The 17,426-nt window shown below is 38.9% G+C and overlaps 3 protein-coding genes across 3 annotated transcripts; all 3 read right to left on the reverse strand.

Annotated features, from left to right (window-relative positions):
* Positions 1–432: 432 nt before the first annotated feature.
* On the reverse strand, positions 433–1,520 carry TAAR5 (trace amine associated receptor 5). Its single transcript, XM_040965394.1, has one exon. The coding sequence runs from the start codon at positions 1,469–1,471 to the stop codon at positions 458–460; it is 1,014 nt and encodes a 337-aa protein (XP_040821328.1). The 5' UTR covers positions 1,472–1,520; the 3' UTR covers positions 433–457.
* Positions 1,521–7,690: 6,170 nt separating this feature from the next.
* On the reverse strand, positions 7,691–8,730 carry LOC121146202 (trace amine-associated receptor 4-like). Its single transcript, XM_040965556.1, is given in 2 exon segments — positions 7,691–8,226; positions 8,229–8,730. Coding segments are annotated over 2 exon segments (1,038 nt in total).
* Positions 8,731–16,349: 7,619 nt separating this feature from the next.
* On the reverse strand, positions 16,350–17,426 carry LOC121146155 (trace amine-associated receptor 3). The gene has a single exon (XM_040965473.1). The coding sequence runs from the start codon at positions 17,400–17,402 to the stop codon at positions 16,374–16,376; it is 1,029 nt and encodes a 342-aa protein (XP_040821407.1). The 5' UTR covers positions 17,403–17,426; the 3' UTR covers positions 16,350–16,373.

Consider the following 17,426-nt stretch of genomic DNA (forward strand, 5'->3'; position numbering starts at 1 on the left):
AATTATCCATCAGTTGGCTTCTGAACACCTTCTACTTACACAACCTGTAACTTTCTATATGAGGAAACTCTGAGGCAAGGAAAGAGACAATTTGGCAGTGTTGAAGACTCACCTGGTTACTGAATTGTGTGGCAGACTCGATGTAAGAATGCCACAATCCAGATCGGGGTGTTCTCTTCCTTCTATATCTGTATCTTAGTTGTTGTAATAAAGCAATGAATGGAGGTCCAAATATTTGGTTTGGTCTCCAATGAATATTTGAAAACTGATTTCTCCCAAATCCGTGTCTACTCTATAAACTGAATGATGACAGTAGTTACACCTTTTCAAATTAAGAGGCTTGTTTCTCCCTTCCACTCTAAATATGCTTCTCTGTAAGACTTCCTATAAAATTATGACACCGCACAATCTGTAGCCGCAGAAACATCCATCCCTTGCCTGTTCTCAGTAGAAGGATTCATTCTTGGTATAGATCAATAGTGGATGTCCGTGGGGAGAAGATGTTCCGACTCAGGATGAGTTTCAGTGCCTTCCTGAACCACCGATAGGAAAAGACATAGATGATAGGGTTGCAGGCTGAATTAAAGTAAGCGAACCAGATCAAAATGTCAAAGAGCAACGGTGGTGTGATGAAGTTCAGGAGGCTGTCAACCATTGTGTCCACTGTGAAAGGGAGCCAGCACAAGAGATATATGCCCACAGCAATGCCCAGTGTCTTGGCAGCTTTTCTCTCACGCTTGGCAGCTCCTGCCGAGCTCTTACTTAAGGTGCTAAGCTGTTGTGCCTGCCTGCTAGCAACCACAAAGATCTTCACATACAAGCTGATCATGATGAGACAGGGGAAGAAGAACATGGGGAAGTTTAACCAACCCCAAAACTTATTGAACAGCAGCTGGCAACTGCCCACACATGGCATCTCTTCGAGCAACTGGCTGAGCCCTCTCTCTACTACATCAGTATAGAGAAAGAAGGCAGTGTAAACTGCTGGCACTCCCCATCCTGCCAGGATGTACCTGAGGGTCACTCTGACAGTGAACTTGGAGGGATAAAGCAGGGGGTCACAGATGGCACAGTGGCGGTCGATGGAAATAAAACAGAGATGGAAGATGGAGGTGAGGCAGAATAGGGTGTCCAAATAGGTATGCAGGCGGCAGAGGAAGTCCCCGAAGAACCAGCAGCTCTCCACAGAACGAATGGTGCTGAGAGGCAACACAAGTAGGCCCAGCAACATGTCAGCCAATGCCAGGGAGAGCAACAAGAAGTTGGTGGGTGTGTGAAGGGCCTTAAAGTACGACACGGAAAATACCACAAATAAATTCCCTAGGACTATAAGCAACATGCCTACTGCACAGGCCGTGTAGATGACCAACTGGATGCCCAGAGGATGCACTGTCCTAGGACATGACCCATTTACCTGGTAGCAAAACGCAGCTGGGCGCTGTTCAGCACCTTGCATGAGGACAGCTTTCATTTAAGGTTGTTAAGTGTCTCCCTTTGGGAACTGGTCACACTCTTCAATGAACAAAAATGTCTTTGCTAAACAATCAGAAAGTGACAGAAAGAGAAGGAAATTGAAGGGTAATTTAGAATATGGTTCAATTTCCCCGGCTACTGAACTAAATATGCCCTAAATATGCCAAGTAAAACATGGAAATATAGCCTTGGTTTGTCTGACTAGGCACTTGGTAAATTGGAAAAAAAGGAGAATCATTTTAAAAAAGGAGAAACAGAATGTAAACAAAACATTTTTTTAAAGAAAAACAACAGAAAAATTAGGAAAATGGTGTCTCTTGCATTTTGATAAGGTGCTTGTCAAATGTTAAAGGTAATTTGAAGTTGTGAATCTGAACCAGTAATTCATTAATTCTTCTTAATAAGTCACTTATTACGGAAGGAGTAACCTCAAGCTTTCTTCCTCAGGCAATTAAAAATTACTAATAAATTAAGTAGATTAAGATTTTAAATTATATTTTCACTCTTTGCAGCAAGTACTATGAAAGTTTTATGTGCTGCATGTTTTCTAAAGATAAAACCACAGTGATTACATACATGAGTGTATCATCTGATGTAAAAATAATTTTGTCTGTCATGGTGAACTGAGAACTATCCTGAGAACTAGTCTGAGAACTATTAAATAAGTTATAAGCAATGGAGTTCAGTGCTTCCAAACTACTTACACAGGTAGGAATCAGATTCACTTCATGCGAGGAAGCCTTCTTAGCAGCAGACAGATAGGAGGAAAGTAGACCTCGCTCCAGTCAGAAAAGGTGACAGGTGTGCAATTAGTGAGGGCATTTATACTCCCAATAAAAACTTTTCATTCATGTGATATGACATCAGTGGGCAGTGAAGGGGCATCTAGGGACCTAGCTTCCACTAATCACAAGTCTCAGTTGTTTAGGTTTCCTTCTCAAAACAGCATCATTCACCCTGACAACCAACTAGAGATAAAATTTCAAAACACAAGATTTGGATATTCTTGAATTCTCACCTCTGAGCTCTAAGGTATTCTTAAGGGTATTCATGCCTGTGAATAATTTTAATAGACATATTGTTTCATATACTGCATATATAATATATGTTACATATATTTATTTTGTATATCAGATATATTGTTTTACTTAATTTCAATTATAGTGAGTTTTAACATCCTTCTGCGTTACGATAATTTCTTCTGTTCTTTTCTCTAAACATGAGAAATAGTTGAGACTATTAAGCACATTCTTTTGTGAAAAGGAGCTTTTTGATCCTTAGATAATATTCTTCATGATGTTCTTTTAAATTTCTAGGTTTTGTGAGAGTTAAAGAAATTGTGCTGGATGAAATGGTCCACCTGGAGGCAGAATCAACTCCTGTCTCGTCACTTCTTATGCCATCTGGACATCTCCCTTTTGTTTCCCTGTTAGTACATACTATTTTACACATATGTCTACGTCATAGGAACAGTTTTGGGGAGAACATCTTTGAATTGTATTCTGCTTTTTCTGTTTCCTGGTCTCCTAGGGACTGGTATGTCTCTTCACGGTCATAAATATGGTCACAATATAAGCAAAAATGGTTGTAAAAATGACAGAATTCTAAAGGTAACAAACGATTGCTTCCATCAGAGGGATCTGTCCAAGCAGATGGGGCAGAACGTGAAAAAGGATGGAGGTTGGCCTGTACCCTGTCCTTGTCCACAGAACTCTGACTAAGCCGGGTTCTTTCCACAGCAAAGTTCCCTATAGTTTGACAACTTTTGGAAAAGTAGCCTTTTGCCAAATACATATGTGTGAACACATATTTTCAATTCCAGAAGGTAAGTAGGCCTAGAAGGATCTGCACTAATACTTACCATGATACCTGCTTAGCTTTAAACCCATAAATCCTTTGTATCCATTAGAGAATCCTCTGACTGTGTTGAATTAATTATGACCCTGGTGAAATATATATACAAATGTCTTAAAACTTGAATAAGAGCTAAGGAAGAAACTTTCAGTTCCTAGGTCCTAAGCCACACATTTTGTGTTACATTAGGGATCACATGAGGAAATCAGTGTGAATTGAATGAGTAACTGCAGTGCCTGCTCATCTTTTGGATCAAGTGATCCAAACATGTATGTTAGATTGCCAAAAAGGGGTCTATCATGGCCAGAACACTGTAAACACTGGTGCTGTCATAACGCAGGTCTGCTGCCCAGAAGGACCTGGAATAAGGACTAACTAAGCCTGAACCCCGAACAATTTCTCCTTATCTCTCTGTCTCTTTGAAAAGAAAGAGAACTTCAGCCTCCGAATGTTTCTTCAGGATTAGGCAAGGGGAACTATCCCAAGTGGTTAAATTAGTACAATCAGAAGCAAAAGCATTAGTGCCTCTGTGAAGCATCTGAAAATCAAAATTTTTAAATTAGAATACTCCTATGTGTTAGTAGTAATTTGCTGAAGTGTCTCACAACCTGAAATGTTGTATTCCAAGATCACATTAAAAACATTGACCTTGAGAATCTATACAATATGTTCAATCAAACAGAATACATAGGTTAAGAATGTATAGAATATTTCATCTCAATAAAGATGAAAGTAAAGATGTTTTGAAGTAAGGAGTAATCTCCACCCAAACCCCCCAATACACACAGTGGAGCAAGGGTAGAGTTAAAAAACAAAACAAAACAAAACAAAAAACATGATGACTCAACTGGGTAATCTCCGGCTGCAAGTGCCTGCATCCCATGCGAGAGCCAGTTTGTGACTCAACTGCTTCACTTCCCATCCAGGTCTCTGCTATGTTGTGGGAAGGCAGTGGAGGTGGCCCAAGTCCATAGAACCCTGCACCCACATGGGTGACCTGGAAGAAGCTCCCAGCTCCTGGGTTCAGATTAGCTCAACTCTGGTTGCTGCAGCCATTTAGGGAGGGAACCAGTGAATGAAAGATCTTTCTCTTTGTTTTTCCTTCTCCCTGTAAAATCTGCCTTTCCAATGGAAACAAATAAATAAATCTTCAAAACAAAAGAGCAAAGAGATCCATAAAATATGTAGGATTTATACACATAAATATTAGACACTTTAAAATGAAGATACTTTACATGGAATGTGACATCATTTGGCCAAATTACAGGAAAGGAGGTTTTGATAACCAAATATTCTGATGTTACTGCAAGAATTAATATGCAATAAAATACATTTCACATAAATGTATTGTTAACATTTCAGATTGTAGCCTACCAGCATTCTTAAGTTATTGTTATGAAAAAGAACCTTACTTTCTGCAACATTAAAGGAAATTTAATGAACATATTGCTTAGGCACATATAAACAGATTCTAATGTTATAAATATGTTTTGTTGGGCTGCAAGTGCATGTCTAGCAAACATCTCCAGTTAAGAAATTTCCCAACAAACGTTTTGATCTGTAACGTAGTAAATAACCTTTGTACATCAGCAAACCCCCCTTAAAAGCATTAAAAGCTATTAAGGCCAATGCTGTTGCTCAGTGGGCAACACCAGGATCCTATAGGCGTGCCACTATGAGTTCTGGCTGGTTTACTTCTGATCCAGTTGTCTGCTAATGTGCCTGGGAAAGCAGCAAAGAAAGCCTCAAGTGCTGGAGCCCATAAATCCGCATGGGAAACCAGTATGAATGTCCTAGCTCCCGATTTCTGCCTGACCTAGCCCTGGCTGTAGTATTTACCTGGGGCATGAAGTAGTGGATAGCAAGCCTCCCTCTCTGTCTCTCTCCTATCTATAACTTTACCTATTAAATAAACAAATAAGTAAATAAAGCTCTAAAAAAAAAAAGAGAGAGTTCTCATCAGTAGCCATCACAGTAAGATATCATCTCATATCAAACAAAACAAAATAAAACTAAAACAAAATGTTGGTGAGGGTTTTGACAAAAGCAAACTGTTAAACTTCATTGGTGGGAATGCAAATTGGTATAGTGATTATGGAGAACTCTGTGGAAAAAATAATAATAATAATAAAAAGCAGTCATTAGAAAAGGAAAAGAAATACTTCATTTCCATGGTCATTCTACATTCATGTAAGTATGACAACTTCATATTGGCTCTTGCAAATGCTTCTGAACTGATGAGCCATTTTATTATTTTTTTCATTTAGAATGATTTTTAAAATATTTTTATTTTGAATTTTTGAATTATGTGGTACATTTTTGTATAGGCTGGGATTCCCCCCCAAACTCCCACCCCCTGTCAGATTTTTTTCCATTTAGTTACAGTAGTGTAGTCCTTCATAGGGAATCATAATTCTATCAGTCTCTTATTTAAGTGTACCACGACATTGTTGATACAGATAATGTCAGGCAGTCCAGCATCCCATTGTTTACACATGCCCAACAGTTTCACTGGGAGTCCACTTTTCATCTGGATGCAGAGATGCATGTTCCGTTATACCCCCATGTCAATATATGATAGACCCCAGTACTCCGTTACTATACACTACCATAAGTGAGAAGCCATGAAACAAGGTCAACAACTGGTATGAGTTAGAACAGCCACTTCATTTCCATGGTCATTCTACATTCATGTAAGTATGACAACTTCATATTGGCGTTGTAAATGCTTCTGAATTGATGAGCCATTTTCTATTATGTGCTTCTGCTGGTACTGTCCTGAGGTTCCCCAGTAGAGTAGTGTGCACATGTGACCAAAAGCCCATTAGAACTGGAATTAAATTCATTTTAATCTCTTTGTGAATAGGATGCTTTGTTTTCTAGCAGCTATTTCTTTGAATTTGAATTTTTATACTCTTTTCCTCAGTTTTATGTCTCATGTATTTAATGAGTGCATTTAAAATTTGTATGAGAAACACTTCAGGTCACGTGGGGATAAAAAAATAAATATTATGACCCGCTCTTTCACAGAGGAGGCCTCTAGGTTAGATAGAGAGACCAAACACCTGTTAATAACTATGTCATACAAAGCAGACAGCAGCAAATACAGATTTGGGAGTGATGACCTAGGTATACAAGAATATGCTGAGCTTAAGATCTTGATGGAACACCAAGAAAAATGTTTCGTGGATGGTAGCAATAACTGGATTGAATTTTCAGGCAATAATAGGGCTGAGTACAAATTATGGGGGGTAGAGAAATGGTAAGGGAAATTCTAAGATAAGACGAGAACAGAATTTTTCAGTCATAACACCACTGAAGTTTTGAGTCAGATAAGTCATTGTCTGGGTTTATCCTGTGTGTTGCAGGTTGGATTGCAGCATCCCTGACTTCTGTTTCCTATTTGTTAGTAGCATCTTTTCCCAGCAGTGAGTGTCACGGATGTGTTTGGACTTTGTCAATGATTCTTAGGGGCAAAACCGCCACTAGTTAAAAACAGCTGGATTGTAAAGATGGAGTGATGGTGTAAAACCTTTTTTAAAAAAGGTCGTAAAAGACATTTGGTAAAATAAGTCTACTGTGTTGGAGAAAGAAGAAAGATAATATAGAGAAAAAACACTCATCAACATAGCAAGTGTTTTTCTAAAGCCTTGGTAGGATCAGGGAAGGGGAAGAAGCAGCAGAGTTTTGTGAATGAAGCTTAGTCTTGGTGAATGACTAGTAGGTGCAAAAAGCATACACCTAAAGACATGAACACCTCCCCTTTACACACTGCCAGATCACATGCATACATACATCAAAAGAATATGGAAAAGTTTTCCTGGACCTCTTCTATGTTCTCAGTTAATAAAGCAGTCTAGTTTGACCAAATATTACAAACCTCACAGCAATTCTTTCTGAAAAGAAGTTTAAGTCAGAAGCTGTATTACTGGAACTGCAATTGTTCTATTCTGTCTTTCTGTGTTACACACGTACTTTGCAACTTGGCTTTCCAGTAGCGATTTCAGAAAATTTAGATGAATTCAGTTACATGTGATTGTCAAGGATTGTAAAAATGAATACCCTACATCATTTATACGTCTTAGTGAGAAAATTCCTTATTTTATCTAGGCCAAAGAAGTACAATCTAAATCTCAAATTTTGTAAATTCTAGAGTCAGCAACCTCTGATATAGAGTTTCTCTTTATTCCCAAAAGTTGAGAAATGAATCCCTTTGCTGTTTTCTATATCTGTGGAAAGCTGAATCCATTGTTTCTACTTCAGAGTCAGTCTCACCCATTGGAAAGTCCATCCCCCACATTTGGGGAAGAGGGCATTCAATGTTTTCTACCAGCAAAGGATCCTGCTGAGTGGGGAGCACTGACTAAGCATGTGCAGGAAACATGCTTAAGTTGGAAGAGTCAGGGCAGAAGATCATTCCTGTGATGATCATCTTTAATGCCTTGCGAAACCAAGGATAAAACATGCCATATATAATGGGATTGAAAGTGGAATTAAAATAACCCAACCACAGGAAGACATTGTACACATCTTCAGGAGTTGTAAAATTAATATAAGGATCAGTGATGGTCAACACAAAAAAGGGCAGCCAGCACAACACAAATACTCCCATAACAATACTTAACGTCTTGGTGGCCTTTGTTTCTTTTTTGGATGATGCCTTCTTGTTGATTTCTGACCCAGCCCCTTTTGTCCTAGGGCCTGTGCCAATTTGCTTAGCATGCTTCCTGGCTACTGTGAAGATATGTATATAAATTCCCACCATGACTGTTCCAGGGATAAAGAAAGCTATAAAGGAGGCCAGCACCCCCCAGAGCTTGTTGAAGATCAGTACACACAAACCTGTGCAGTCAATGGCAGAAACAAAATCTTCTGCACCAAAGAGATTTAATTCTGAGATACCAGACCAAAGGCAAATAAAATGGGAATGGACCAGCTGATGAGCAGAAAAACCTCTATAACAGGGATGGTAATTTTGGTGACATAATGCAAAGGGTCGCAAACAGCGTAGTAACGGTCCACTGAGATGAAACAGAGGTGGAAAATGGAGGTGGTGCAGAGCATAATGTCACAGCAACTATGCACTTTACAAAAGAGATCTCCAAAGTACCAACAGGACTCAATGGACCTGATCATACTGAAGGGCATGACCACACAGCTCAGCAGGAAATCAGTGGTGGCCATGGAGAGAATCAGAAAGTTGGTTGGGGAGTGGAGCTGCTTGAAATGAGCAATGGAAATGATCACAACCATGTTGCCCAGCATAGTCATTACAATAGCACCAATCATGACCACATACATAATGCAGGCAGTCAGCAAGGGCCTCACATGTCTAGGACATGAGTTGTTAACTGAAGGAAAGCAAAATTGTGCTTCCACTGGGTTCCAATTTGGTGAATTCATTGTCTTTGTTCTGCGAATATTTTGTATTATGAGTCTTTTTATAAAATCCTGTATTTCTCTTCCTTCTATGAAAAAACAACAAATAATAATAATAATTGTTAGCAGTGATACATTTTACTGAGACCTCACAACACAACATTGTTAACGCAAGCAGGAGCTCCCTGTTGACTGGGATTACTATTTTTAAACCTTCGTATATGGGGTGTCTTTATAAACCCAGATCCAGACACTAGGGTAATGGCTGAGAGTCTGCCTTTCTCATCCACTTTCAGATGTCAACTCTGTTAACACAAAGAATTCCCCTTCAATAGGAAGGAGCTAAATCAGATGGAATTGACATCCAGTCACTCACCATCCAAATAACACTTGTGGGTGCATATTCTGATTGCATTAACCTGTAGTTTTTACTCGAGATTCAAAAATTCATAGTCAGACCAAGAATTCTTTCTGCCCTGCCTGTATTAATCAAATTTCTGGATAAAAGCCCCTAAGAATTATCAAGAACTGTGGAACCATAACTTAACATTTAGTTTGAACAATAATTATGACCTGAAAATTATGGTGCGTCTTTAAAAAATAAATAAAAGTCTTGGCATTTGTGAAGGTTTTGATCCTGTCTTTTGTTTCATATTATTTAAGCTAAGAAATCATTTCTCTCTCCAATGTGAAGAATATAGATTTTAAAATTTGGAGTAATAGCAATAACAGCCTAAAACTATGATACAATTTACAAAGTTACACAAAAATAATTTCAAAAAAAATAAAAACAGTCAACTGATTTTGTAAATCTCATGGGCACTCCTTGGTGTTTGGGAATTAGACTATCAAGTTCAGATGACCTGCTCTTGGCACAGGTTTCAAATCTTACTTTAGTAATGACAAATTTAACACATTAGAGTACTCATTGTTTAATATGTCATTGTACCTCATGTGAGTTGTCATAATGTAAAAATCATACGGCTAGCTCACCCAGAGTATGACATGGTTAGATTTATTTTCCCAGAGCCCATGCTCAATGTACATTTCTAATGACCATCAGCAAACATTTGTGAGATTTAAAGCCAGATCTTTGAAATGAACTTTGGCCTGAGAATAAACTGAAACTCAGTAGTCTGTTGGAGAGAACTAACCCACGAATACATTCTCACCATAGACTTGAAACAAGCAGTAAGGAGAGTGCAAGACTTTTGAAAACAGTTTCTTCTTTTTTTACTTTTTACTTTCTATTTTTTACTCTATTTGTTACAATATCTCAGTAACTATTTTCAAAATCTAAGTATTGTTTGAAATCTTAATACTCTGACACATTTTATTTGTTCCAGATTTAGTAATCTAATTTTGCAAATTATCACTTTTTCTTATATTAGTTAAATGTGCCAACCAAATATGAAACAATTGAATATAAGAAACAGATCATTGAAAAGTAAAATGTGAGAAGAACCTTTGTAAAGTGGAGTCTATCAAGCAGAAAATGTCACAAATTATTTATTAGTTTGATTATTAAACCTAAAAGGCTGAAAATAATTTATTTGTTTTATTAACTAAATTAATATTTTTATTTTTATATTCTTCCATATTGTGGTTCTTAAAACATTTGTAATTGTTTCTGACTTCTAAAATTATCTTTAAAGAGCCATAACAATTACCAAAAATTACTTAAAATATACTACTATGTGTATCATGACCTTTGAAGCTTAAAATTTCACTTTTGCAAGCTCAATCTTTCAAAAAATTGATATAATTTGACTCTATATATGTGTAAAATGAGATTCTTTGTTTCAAAGCATATCATAATAACTTCTGGAGCTTAGCAGTATTTTTGCATGTTCTTGGTGTATCCTTGTACAGCTTAGGTAAAGAGTTAAACATTCAGTATAGGAAGATAAAATAAGCAACACATTCATTTTAAAAAACTAATATATAAATAGATTTTTAAAGTAACGTCAAAAGCAAGAACAACTTGGGGGGTAGTGTTTGGCCTACGGCCCAAGGTGCTAAATGGTACTCACCTTCCACAACTGTCTAGCTCTCAATTTTTTAAAAAATAAGAACAATGTTAAATATCATCTTAAGCATTCAGTCAAAAGTTTCGAAACCTAGTAAGCCAAATGCAGGTATGACTGTGGATCTATTACTATATTAAAAGGAATATGATATGAAGTTAAATATAGTTGGTGTTGTGTTTTAAAACCTTGACAAAATTGAGATTCTTTTCCTTTGGGGAGTCACAACATTGTAAACAATCACCTAAAGAAAGCATAAAAAGCCATCAGTTATTTATTTCAGGAAGTAGAAAGACATATCGCAAACAATCCCCAAGAAGTACAAAAATTAGATACATTTTTAACTCATTTTTTTAAAGGAAAAGATTACAGACTAATGAATCAGATCTAAGAACTGTAAAGCATGATTTAGGAAGCATAATTTCCTCAGAATTTCAATGAAAAGAAATAAAAACAAAAGATTCACATAATAAATTTTTGCTGAAGTATTTATTATGTACTTAAAAGTATGTTTAGTGTGTCCAGGGTTATGCCATAGCGGATAAGGCACACCAGAATTGAATTCAATTGCTAGTTTATATCCAAGTGTTCCACATCTGATTCATCTCCCTGTTAGAGGCCTGGGAAAAGCAGAGGCTGGCTACAGTATGTTAGCCCCTGCCACCCACCTGGGAGACCTGAAGGAAGCTCTTAGGTCCTGCTTCTGCCTGGCCAAGTCCTGGCCAATATGGCCATCTAGTGAATGAACCAGCAGACTGAACATCTCTCTCCATTTCTCTCTCTAACTCTTTAAAATATAAATAAATAAATATTTTTAAAAAGTGTTAGTATATATATATATGCTATATAGTATATATATACTATATACTATATATGTATATTTCCACCAGTTAAGGAGAGAAAAATAGTAAGCAGCTCAATAACTTACTATGAGTAAGTGGAGAAAAATCAGGATAGATTTTAGAAGATCTGCTTTGTCATATATTCCAGTAATCTGCAATTACAAGCTAGCTTAGCCCAAGTACTCCATTCCTGTGACTACTTCTGAAAACTTAGGATCTTTATCTTACTCTGCTATATTTCTTCTATATAATGGTTTCTTAGATAAAGAAGATAATATGTGAATTAGATTTTTAAGAAAAGTCTGTTGCAAGCCTCCCTATTTTCAAGATCTTAATGATTTTTAAAATGCTCCAGTTTTACTTTTATGGATCATATTTTAGATAGAGTTCCTCACATCATACAAATATAGCAAAGAAAAGATGAGTGAATCTGATTTTTTCCCCCTCTCTGAATATATACTCTTTGATGCCAGGATTTGCTAGACAAAGCAGGTAGAAGGGAGTTAGGATCACTGAAAGGTGAGCTTCCTGCTGTGCTTACCGGAAGGGTGAGCAGTGTGCTCCCTGCAGCTCCTCACGCCCAGTAGGCTCATAGGCCCGCTCTCTTTGAAGGGCACCTGCTGGAAGGCTTTGCAGCCACCAATATTTATGCACAAAACACACCTCTTGTGGCTGCATTAACCTGTGTCCTTTCACAACCCCAGAGTGCTGCCAACAAAGCGATTACTGGAGCTCACCAGAGGATTGGCTCCAAGTGGGTGACTGAGTTTTGTGCCAGCCTGACTGTGACCTCGGAGGGACAATGCGAACTAATCTCACAAAGATAAAGGTGTGGAAGAAGGAAACAAAGCAAAGAGGGAAATAAAAAGGAGAAGAGCTGGGGAAAGGAGACAAGAAGGAGAAAATTTAGTTCTAATCCAATGATTGCTCACAAGTTACCTGGCATTATTGTCAAATCCTAGCAATGAATTTGTTAATTGCTAGTGAGAGGCATGCCAGCTGTCTGCTCTTTGAGGCCACGCACAAGTCAGTGAGTGCTTTTCTTTTGTACTGCAGTTCTGTAAATCTATAGCCTTCCTAATAAACGTTATAAAAGAATCAATGACATTTAAAAAAAAAAAATTTGTTTCAACACAACACAACCAGTTGAAAAAAAAACATCATTCACTATGTGTTTTCATGACTACTAGAGAAACTGATAATTGTATCATCCACCAAAAAAATAACATTTCCATGGAGGAAGGACATAAAGACTTTTAAACAAAGACATTTACAAATTGGAATCAACTTATTAATATTAAATAAATCAACTGCTAAAACTAGCCCTTGGATGCCAGTGTGTCATGACCCCTGATGGCCCCATTGTCTGTAGATTCCCTGTGGAAGAAGAGTTGGGCTGTGTGGGAGAGAGGATACCAGGGGAGAGTTTGACAGGTGTGGAATGACTTTTCAGGGACCACAACAGTATGTGCATTGGCTGGCTCAGGTAATGCACTGAATCTGACCCTGCACCAGCTGGGGCACACAAGAGTGAAGTCTGAGGTCTTCTCAGCAGAGGTTTCTTTGGGGACTCTAACTAGACCACTGGGCTCAAACCCTGGCTACAGGGGAAATCACAAGACACATGGTCCGACCTTGGAGCACATGTGTCGGGACTGGGCCTCCTCAGGAGCTCTTGCTTATGCAGTGGAAAAACATACACAGAAGAACACACCGGTCATGACAGCCAGCTCATCTGCCCATTTAGGCCAGCAGGGGACACTGACTGCTTCCTCAGAGGACAGAGAATGAAGCAGGACAGATACTCTCCTGGACAAGATTTGCAGCAAGTGTCTTGATCGGTAGAGGCAGTAAGGTAGACACTGTCAACCAACAGGCCTTGAAATGATTAATTCAACCCTGGAGCAATGAAACCAGCAACTCAAAACCAAGTCCACTCAAGTAACACTCTTGAACACGCTTCCCCACAACGGGGTCTTTATGGTGTATCATCAAAGAGCCATCTCCCACCCCCGGGTGCTGATACAGTTTGATAGCAAAGAATGATCTTCTCTCTTACCCCCACCTCCAGATATAAGGAATGAAAAAAAAAAAAAGAAACATTTCTCCTATCCACTTTCCTCCATATCTCAACACTCTGCCCGCTAATCTGAGGCCCACATGGGCATGCATTCCTCAACTACATAAATGATAAAACAAAAAATGTTTAAATAATCGCATTACTTTCCCAAAGGTTTTCTTCATAAAACTGATGAGTTTGCCTCTCATGCCTCTCTAGGCTTACAAAACATTCCTTTCCAAGTTTCCTTAAAGAACTAGTAACTATTATATGATTTTGAAAAGTTTGATTGCTTCAGTTAGGGTTCAGACAAGAAAACAGAAAGAAAAATAATTTTGACAGAATGAACTTAATGTAGGAAATTGTTTTTAAAAGACGGCCCAAAGCTTTGGGGCCCTGCATCTGTGTGTGGGAGACCTGGAAGAGGCTCCTGACTGGATTGGTGCTACTCCGGCTGTTGCGGCTGCTTGGGGAGTGAATCAGCAAATGGAAGGTCTTCCTCTCTGTCTCTCTCCTCTCCGTCTCTCCTCCTCTCTGTATACCTGACTTTCCAATAAAGAAAGAAAGGTACTGGAAGATGAAGGGGACAAAATTAACTAACAGTAATAATGATAATAATAAAGTAGTAAATAAACAAAATCCACAGAGGTTAATACTGCTTTAAAAAAAGACAAATTTGTTTTATTTGGCTAATTGATACCTTATGGTCTCAAGGGCCATGGCTGGGCCAGGTTGAAGCCAGGAGTCTGGGACTTTAGCACTTGGGCCGTCTTCTGCAGCCTTCGCAGGCACATTAGTAGGGTGCTGGATCAGAGGCAAAGCAGTCAGGACTTGAATCAGTTCATAGGTGATGTCAGCACCATACGTGGCAGCTCAATGTACTATGCCACAGTGTCTGCTCTCACACTCTTGATAACTATAGGAATCATGATTCTGCAGGGTTAGGGAATATAACTAGAAACAATGAGGAGGGGCTCTGTGGAATGCATTTTCATACTGCTGAGATTAAGGAGGACTCCCTTGGGGGGGTGGGGAGAAAAAAAAAAAGATGGACCCTGGCTGGTGCTGCAGGTTCTCACAAGCATGGAAATCATCCCCTTATGGAAGTGAATTGTTATTATTAAAGATTTATTTATTTTTATTGTAAAGGCAGAATTACAAAGAAAAGAAAAGAAAATCTTAATCTTTAAATATTTTTTTTTATTTGAAGGACTGATTTACAGAGAGATGGTGAGAGATCCCCCATCTGCTGACTCACTCCCCAAACAGCCATGATGGCAGAAGCTGAGCTGATCTGAAGCCAGAAACCAGGAGCTTCTTCTGAATATTCCCCCTGGGTGCAGGGGCCCAATGACTAGAGCCATCCCCTGCTGCTTTCCCAGTCCGTATGCAAGGAGCAGAAGGGGAAGCAGAGCAGCCAGAACATAAACTGGGGCACATATGGGATGCTAGCATTTGCAAGTTGAGGATCAGCCAGTCGAGACACCTTGCTGGCTGCTTAATCTCAATTTTGAGCATCACTGCTATGCCCAAGAACAACCAGAAAACTCAAGCTGACAGACTTATTTTTTAAAAGGTAAAATAGTTTCCCAAGTAAAAGAGGGAGCTGAATAGCCTCTAAAAATACAGCAGTGTAGTGAATTACTTGGTGGGGGGCAAGGTACCATTGCATGGAATGGAGAAGCTAGGAATCCCCAGAGGATGAATGAATGCAGGGGGACTCCACATAGCCTCTCCTGGAGGCAGACAGCCAGCCTGGAGAATTAGGTAGGCCGCCTGAGGTAACTACCATGGTTTCACCCTTCTTCCTTCTTCTGATGTCTATCAGGTACTTTCCACAGGCCAAATGCCCTTAGCAGCCACTGACAAAAGAGCTTTGTAATCTGACTTGGCCAGTGCAGGTAAGTCTCCTGAACAGAATGGGTAGATACAGTTAGAAAAGGACTGGGAAGAGGAGAAGAGGAGAGGAGGGAAAGAAAGGGGAGAAGAGAGGAGGTGGAGGGGAGGGGAGGGAGTCAGGTGTGCAGTGGATACAGAGTTAACAGTAAATAACGGATATACTGATTGACGGAAGAATTGTTAAACCACTTTTGAGCAGTGTGTATCAGGACCATGAGACTGGATTAGCAGCAGAAGGAGAGGTGGAGGTGCAGGAAGATGTGTGCAGATGCGTTTGATGATCGCCATTGATGAACACATGTCTTTTGGCTGAACCACAGGAGTACATTATAATTCAACAGAAACAGACATTATAGTTAATATTTTGATAACTGATATGTGACCATTAATTCTTACAGAAATATACTTCATATGACTATTACTTTATGCTCCATTTTAAATTGAGCATTAAGGGAATACAATGCTTTAATTGCAACTCTGTCAAAATTTTGTATCTAGAGGCCTGTAGCATTTTTGTCTTTTATCAAATGTATCAAATGGTTGTCTCTAGAAAAAGTCAGATGACATCTTTATCTACCAGGGTGAGTGGTTGTGGTGGATACTTGGCTATCAAAACACTCAAAAAGCTTTGACATTTTGAATTCAAAACATTCATATTTTCAGAAAAAAAAAAAACATAAGATTTCTGCCTCCCAGGTTGCACATTACCAGGTAGCTAGAAGAGCTGGATCTGGGACTTGAACCCAGGATTTCTGTATAGGATTCAGGCATTCCAATTGACATCGTAGCTTCTGTGTCAAGCCCTTGTCCCTTTCTTCACTTTTATATGGATTTTCATTATTATGCTTCAGGAAACAGATTCACACTCTCTGAATGTGAGCTAAATATTTTTCCTGACATGATGTACATGAGAGCTTTCCGAAACCATGGATAAAAGAAGCCATGGATGAGAGGGTTGCAGGTCGAGTTGAAGTATCCAAGCCACACTAAAAGATCAAGTACTGTTATGGGAGTAGAGTAGTCTAAATACGGATCAATCAAAACAGCAAGAAAGCAAGGCAACCAACAAGCCAGAAACACTCCCATTATTATGCCCAGAGTCTTAGCTGCTTTCCTGTCCTTTTTCCTTGAGAAGTTTTGCTTCACTTCCCCCTTTGTGTTTCCAGGCATAGTACTGATGACTCGAGCCTGTCTTTTAGAAACAATAAAGATTTTGCCATAAATACCAACCATGATTGAGCCTGGGGTGAAGAAACATGTAGTGAACAATATTGTCCCCCAAAATTTGTTGAAAGTAAGGGCACAAAACTTAAAACAAGCCACAAGAATCTCATAGTTTCGCATGCCAGCAACATTAGCCTCAGATAAAACTAAACTAAAAGAAAAAAGGGCTGGGGCTGTCCAGCAGAAGGCCAGCAGTCGCTTGATCATGGAGGGTGTCATTGTGGTGGTGTAGTGGAGAGGGTAACACACAGCATAAAATCGGTCAATAGCGATGGAACAGAGATGAAAAATAGAGGTCAGACTTAGCATCATGTCAAAGCTTGCATGGAATTTACAAAAGCCATCCCCAAAATACCAACAGCTCTCTACTGATCGCACCATGCTGTAGGGCATAATGACAAAACCTAGCAGAAAATCCGTGGTTGCCATGGAGAGGATTAGAAAGTTTGTGGGAGAATGAAGCTGTTTGAAGTGAGATATGGAAATTATAATAACCAAGTTTCCAAAGATGGTGATCACCATAGCTCCAGTCATAAGCAGGTACATCATCACTCGGACACGAAGAGGGCGGTTGGTGAGAGGGCAGGATTTATTTTCAAATTTTGGACAACTGGATAAGTCTTCGGGAATATAAGTTAGATCCATAGTGTTTTCTCACTTCAAATTCCT

This window comes from Ochotona curzoniae, unplaced genomic scaffold (assembly GCF_017591425.1).
Source record: "Ochotona curzoniae isolate NIBS_2020 unplaced genomic scaffold, NIBS_Ocur_1.0 scaffold_3890, whole genome shotgun sequence".
Lineage (NCBI taxonomy): Eukaryota > Metazoa > Chordata > Mammalia > Lagomorpha > Ochotonidae > Ochotona > Ochotona curzoniae.

Coding starts and splice junctions, on each gene's coding strand:
- TAAR5 (XM_040965394.1), bottom strand. CDS start 1,471: ATGAAAGCTGTCCTCATGCAAGGTGCTGAACAGCGCCCAGCTGCGTTT.
- LOC121146155 (XM_040965473.1), bottom strand. CDS start 17,402: ATGGATCTAACTTATATTCCCGAAGACTTATCCAGTTGTCCAAAATTT.